This window comes from Penaeus japonicus, unplaced genomic scaffold, assembly GCF_977035675.1.
Source record: "Penaeus japonicus unplaced genomic scaffold, GWHDUDI00000001_assembly GWHDUDI00000015, whole genome shotgun sequence".
Lineage (NCBI taxonomy): Eukaryota > Metazoa > Arthropoda > Malacostraca > Decapoda > Penaeidae > Penaeus > Penaeus japonicus.
In genome coordinates, this window is record NW_028234417.1 from 21,901,019 (window position 1) to 21,905,875 (window position 4,857).

The 4,857-nt window shown below is 40.8% G+C and overlaps 1 protein-coding gene across 1 annotated transcript; it reads left to right on the forward strand.

The window, feature by feature from the left end:
• Positions 1 to 1,276: 1,276 nt before the first annotated feature.
• On the forward strand, positions 1,277 to 3,333 carry LOC122253119 (uncharacterized). Its single transcript, XM_043015936.2, has 5 exons — positions 1,277 to 1,617; positions 1,800 to 2,025; positions 2,238 to 2,396; positions 2,524 to 2,719; positions 2,855 to 3,333. The coding sequence occupies exons 1-5, from the start codon at positions 1,447 to 1,449 to the stop codon at positions 2,964 to 2,966; spliced, it is 864 nt and encodes a 287-aa protein (XP_042871870.2). The 5' UTR covers positions 1,277 to 1,446; the 3' UTR covers positions 2,967 to 3,333.
• The last annotated feature ends 1,524 nt before the right edge of the window (positions 3,334 to 4,857 follow it).

Sequence of the window (4,857 nt, forward strand, 5' to 3'; positions counted from 1 at the left end):
TTCCTTGAAGATGCAAAATAAAGTCTAATGTCCGGGACACGCCAGATATTTATTATTCATTTAATATTTTGTCTACATACGAAAAGTCATTGTACAGGAAGTGCAACAAAGCATGTTAGAACATGCTTCATACTTCATTCAAGATATGACCATCATAATAAAACAGCAGTATTTGCCTTGTTTTATTTGTTCATCTTTTGTGCGAACATCTATCTGTAGTTATAATTTGGGATATTTTATGTTATATATATATATATATATATATATATATATATATATAATAACTACTGGAAAATAGAGACGGTAGCACATGTGGAATTGCTGTGCTGTCCCTTTTGAGAAGTGTCAGCCTGCAGGAGTGTAAGCTCCCCCATCGCGTAATTAGCACAGAAGAGCATAGAGGAGTCCTACTGGTGAGTGTATTGGAGGAGGTAAATAGTTGATAGATAATTAATTACCTGTTCTGGACATATATGTATGTATACATATATATATATATATATATATATATATATATATATATATATATATATATATATATATGTCTATGTCTATATATATATATATATATATATATATATATATATATATATATTTGTATATAGATATATATATATGTATATGTATATATATATATATATATTATATTATATGTATATTATATATTATATATTTATATATATATATATATATATCTATATGTATATATATCTATATATATATATATATATATATATATACCTGTCTATCTCTCTCTCTCTTTATGTATATATATATATATATATATATATATATATATATATATAGAGAGAGAGAGAGAGAGAGAGAGAGAGAGAGAGAGAGAGAGAGAGAGAGATACATATATATATATACATATATATAGAGAGAGAGAGATAGAGATAGATATATAGATATATATGTTTGTGTGTGTGTATAAGAGTGTGTGTGTGTGTGTAAAAACAATTAGATAATGAAATAAGAATAATTGATAAGTAAATGACGAAATAAGAAAATAAACGACACAAATGGTGAGTGATGGCAATGTTAAGTAACTTTATTCCCAGAACGGTATACGGCAGAGACACCCCCTACAGCAACCTATGGCATCCCCTTTGAAGACGTAACAGTGAAGGATGAGCTCCAGGTGACTCAGTGCTCGGCGGGCCAGAAGGGACAAGCCCCGCCGCGCCGAAGAAAACGTTGGGAGAGTTGAGCACTAGGAAGATCTTGGCAATGACGTAACTTAGCATCAGGTAAAGCTGGACCATAAAAGCAACATGTTGGCAGCCGATTGTGCCAGAGTGTTGAATGCTCATACAGCAAGAGTACCTAATTTTGACTTGTGTTTCGGTGCGAGAGAGTGAGATATAACTTTGTTGTGATTTATCTACAAAGGAATTAACTTTGTATATACCGAGGATATTCATTGGAGATTGCAGTGATACAATGGAATACGATAGTCTTGAGCCTTCCTTCACCTCACCCGAGCCCTTGGCCGCCAGTGGAGGAAATATAGATTCTTTGTGCCAGACGTATTTCAGTGATATTGACTTCTATTCTCAGGATCAGTATTATCATCCACAAAAAAACATGGAACCCAACAACTGGAGAGCTGCGGTTAGTATCCTTTGTCAAACGCCATAAAGAGTTTTGTTGGTTCTTTTTCGAATAGATGCTGAAGTTCAGCTAGATCCGTTCAGATAACAAAGCCAAAAGGCACACACTGTACAAGTAATAGCTCGAAAGCGAAAATTGGATACCATATAGTGAAGATATATAACATTTGATTCCCATTGCAGGCGGACCTGGTGGCCGAAACATACGAGGACTATGGCGCCTCGTCCTCCTACTACGACGTCAACGACTGGAAGCTCTCCGACGAAGCCCTCCACGACCTGGAGCCCTACCTGCCTGAGGAGGAAGCGTGGTCTGCGAAGCAAGAGGACAGCTACGATACACTGACCTACGACGCATCAGACTGGGATCTGCCGCTTCAGAACATGGATAATCTAGCGTTGTATGACGGTGAGTGTTTCTTTGAGTGACTCATTTTTTCTCTTCTTGTTTCTTTTCTTTAGAGCGAAACAAATCTGTGATCTGTTTATGCAATATAGCTAGCATGCAGATCAGTTAAATCAAGTTTTGTTGTGATTCAATGAATGCTCATATTCTTAACTAAGAATTAGAATTAAAGAGATCGGTACACAGACTAATCCAAACCTCAAATACTTTGGCAGAACCCACTGTTGAGCTTCAGGAATCCATGCAACCAGCACTGCATTCGCCTCCAGAGTCGTTGTGCCATTTCAATGGCGACCAGACTCCAGACGGCGAAGCGCAGGCCCTCCAGCGCCATCCCGACGTCCTGGAAAAGATCCCTTCAAAAAGAAAACGAGGTAGGTCGAGATACTAGTAGGTTGAGTATCAAGCACTGAAGCCAGAGGAACATAAGCAGAAATAAATAGACGTGAACAAATGTTATACGACGAGCATGTTCGCTGACAAAAGTTTTTGTTTCCGCAGTTCGAGGTCCTAAAAACTGGGAGTTCCTGATCCGGCTCTTGGCAGACAAGCGAACGAATCCATCTTTGATTCGCTGGGAAGACGAGTCCAAGGCGACCTTCCGCTTGGTCCAGCCTGACAAAATTGCGCAGATGTGGTCATCAAGAACTCCAGATTCTCCTCCTTTAACTTATAACAACTTCGCTAGAGGCCTCAGGTATGTGCCTGTATATAATGACGAATTATATACATCCTGTTTCACGTGGTTTATCAGGTCACATGTGGAATATATACATAATAAAGCCTTATCAGACTTAGTAGCCTTTTCTAAGCGTGGTTTCCTTTCTGACAGATACCACTATAATAGAGGCGCTCTGCGACCAGTGTCAGAGAAGCAGCTGGTGTACCAATGCGGGCCCAAGGCGCTCCAGTTCCTGATCGACCTGCGCAAGGCGGCCTCGTGATAGAGGATTTCCGGAGTAGACAGAAGGAACACGAGAAGAAGGAGGGAAGGAAAGTCTACGTATGAATATGTTACCCAGCAAATGAAAGACGCGTGAGCAATGTTAATGAAGTGAAGATAGAGAAGAAGGCAATGCACAGAGTTACAAAAATGTACAAAAGGCAAGAGGATAGTACAGTTATTAAAGTTATTGTTTAGAGTTGGTCCTTTGACTCACAGTTTTGTGAGGAAGGTATATGTGTCTATGTTTCATGTGCTAATAAACCAAAGATAAATTAGGAGATATGGTAGCTATTTGTAATATTATTTATATTGTAGTCAGTTAATTATTGGTATTTTTAAAAGTGAATAGAATATTAAAAAGTTTAGCCGAGTGTCAATGCTGCATCCCAAGTTTTATTCTGGTTTCGTGAAATTATCACAGGGCGATATTTGTAGAAACAATCTAAGAACGCGTTCTAAATTATGCTAATATGGTCTTTAGTTTCTATAGACGCTGATTGGCTGGTGAATGCACTGCCAGGCGTTGGGCGAATCATGGGAAAAAGTGTCTAAAATCTCATTTCACACATCGGGCTCTCGAAACAACAGCAAAAAATCGACATGCACGAGAGACATGGTGGCTATATTTCCCACTGACGTTTCCTATATCTATTGAAAAATAATAGATCTTTTTCAAACGTATTTCGCAATAGGCAGTATTTGTTTAAGTCCTGATCAAGGAAAAAAGATTTCTCTTTCTAACCCTCCCTTTCCTTCTTTTACAAATCCCTTTTTCTCTCACTTTCTCAGTCTATAGACGTCTACATCTTTCTCTCTCTCTCTCTCTCTCTCTCTCTCTCTCTCTCTCTCTCTCTCTCTCTCTCTCTCTCTCTCTCTCTCTCTCTCTCTCTCTCTCTCTCTCTGTCCTTCTCTGTCTCTCTCTGCAATTCTCTGTATCTAGACATCTCTCGTTCTACTTTCTCTCTCTCTCTCTCTCTCTCTCTCTCTCTCTCTCTCTCTCTCTCTCTCTCTCTCTCTCTCTCTCTCTCTCTCTTTCTTTCTTGACACAATGGTTTCATGTCTGGGGAGAGATATTTTTACAATGGTATTAATGGCCAGTTTTCTTATATCAAATTCCTGGTTGCCCTATCCTATATACTAACAGGTCCGGAGTATGGATAGACTTAACAGGCAAATCCTGCGGGATGTGTTACGACCTGATCTGGCTCGACTTTCAGAATGGCCATTGCGGTACTGCCAGCAAGTCCCCATTTAAATAGGATGTGTTGGTTTCCCCAATCTGGCTCTTGGCAAGAAGTTGCAAGTGGATCTCCCTTGACGCATGTTCCGAGAGTCAGCGGTCTCTGTTGGTGATGGGAGTATTCAGGTACTCACCACGAAGGTACGCTCCAGACTATTCACGTTACTGTCGTAGCTTAAAAGGTTCCTGGGTAGGAAAACTCAGGCAACCTGGTAAGGAACTCAGGGCTTGGGAAAGCCTGCGTCACCATTAACCCTGCCCAGGTCTTAGGTCCAACCCTGCCCCGGTTGGAGGTATGTTAGGGGCCAATTTGGGGTCACGGTAGCTGATTGTGTCCTTGGCACCTCTTTGGTGGATGGTTTTTCTCTGGCTTTTCTGCTACAACATTTTTCTTGGTTCCTGTCATCCGCTTCCGGCGCCACCAGTGGTGCTCTCAAGGTAGCGGCGGAGCTGCCTCCTCCAAAAAGGAAAACGACTGCGAGCTAAGAGCTTTCGTCGTACGAGACTTAGTTCTGTCTACCGTTAGCAGACGTCCTGTCTCCTCCGGGGGGCCGGCGGGTCGTACCGGGGGGCCACGGCGGGATGATACTCGGACCCCTCCGTCTATGAGTGTGATTGTAAGCGGTTTACTAAGGTGTCTCTTGTGCGT

Bases quoted from the DNA above. Each gene is read 5' to 3' on its own strand.
- LOC122253119 (XM_043015936.2), top strand. From the start codon at position 1,447: ATGGAATACGATAGTCTTGAGCCTTCCTTCACCTCACCCGAGCCCTTG. The intron at 1,618-1,799 runs GTTAGTATCCTT...TTCCCATTGCAG, and splicing joins CCAACAACTGGAGAGCTGCG to GCGGACCTGGTGGCCGAAAC. The intron at 2,397-2,523 runs GTAGGTCGAGAT...TTGTTTCCGCAG, and splicing joins CCCTTCAAAAAGAAAACGAG to TTCGAGGTCCTAAAAACTGG.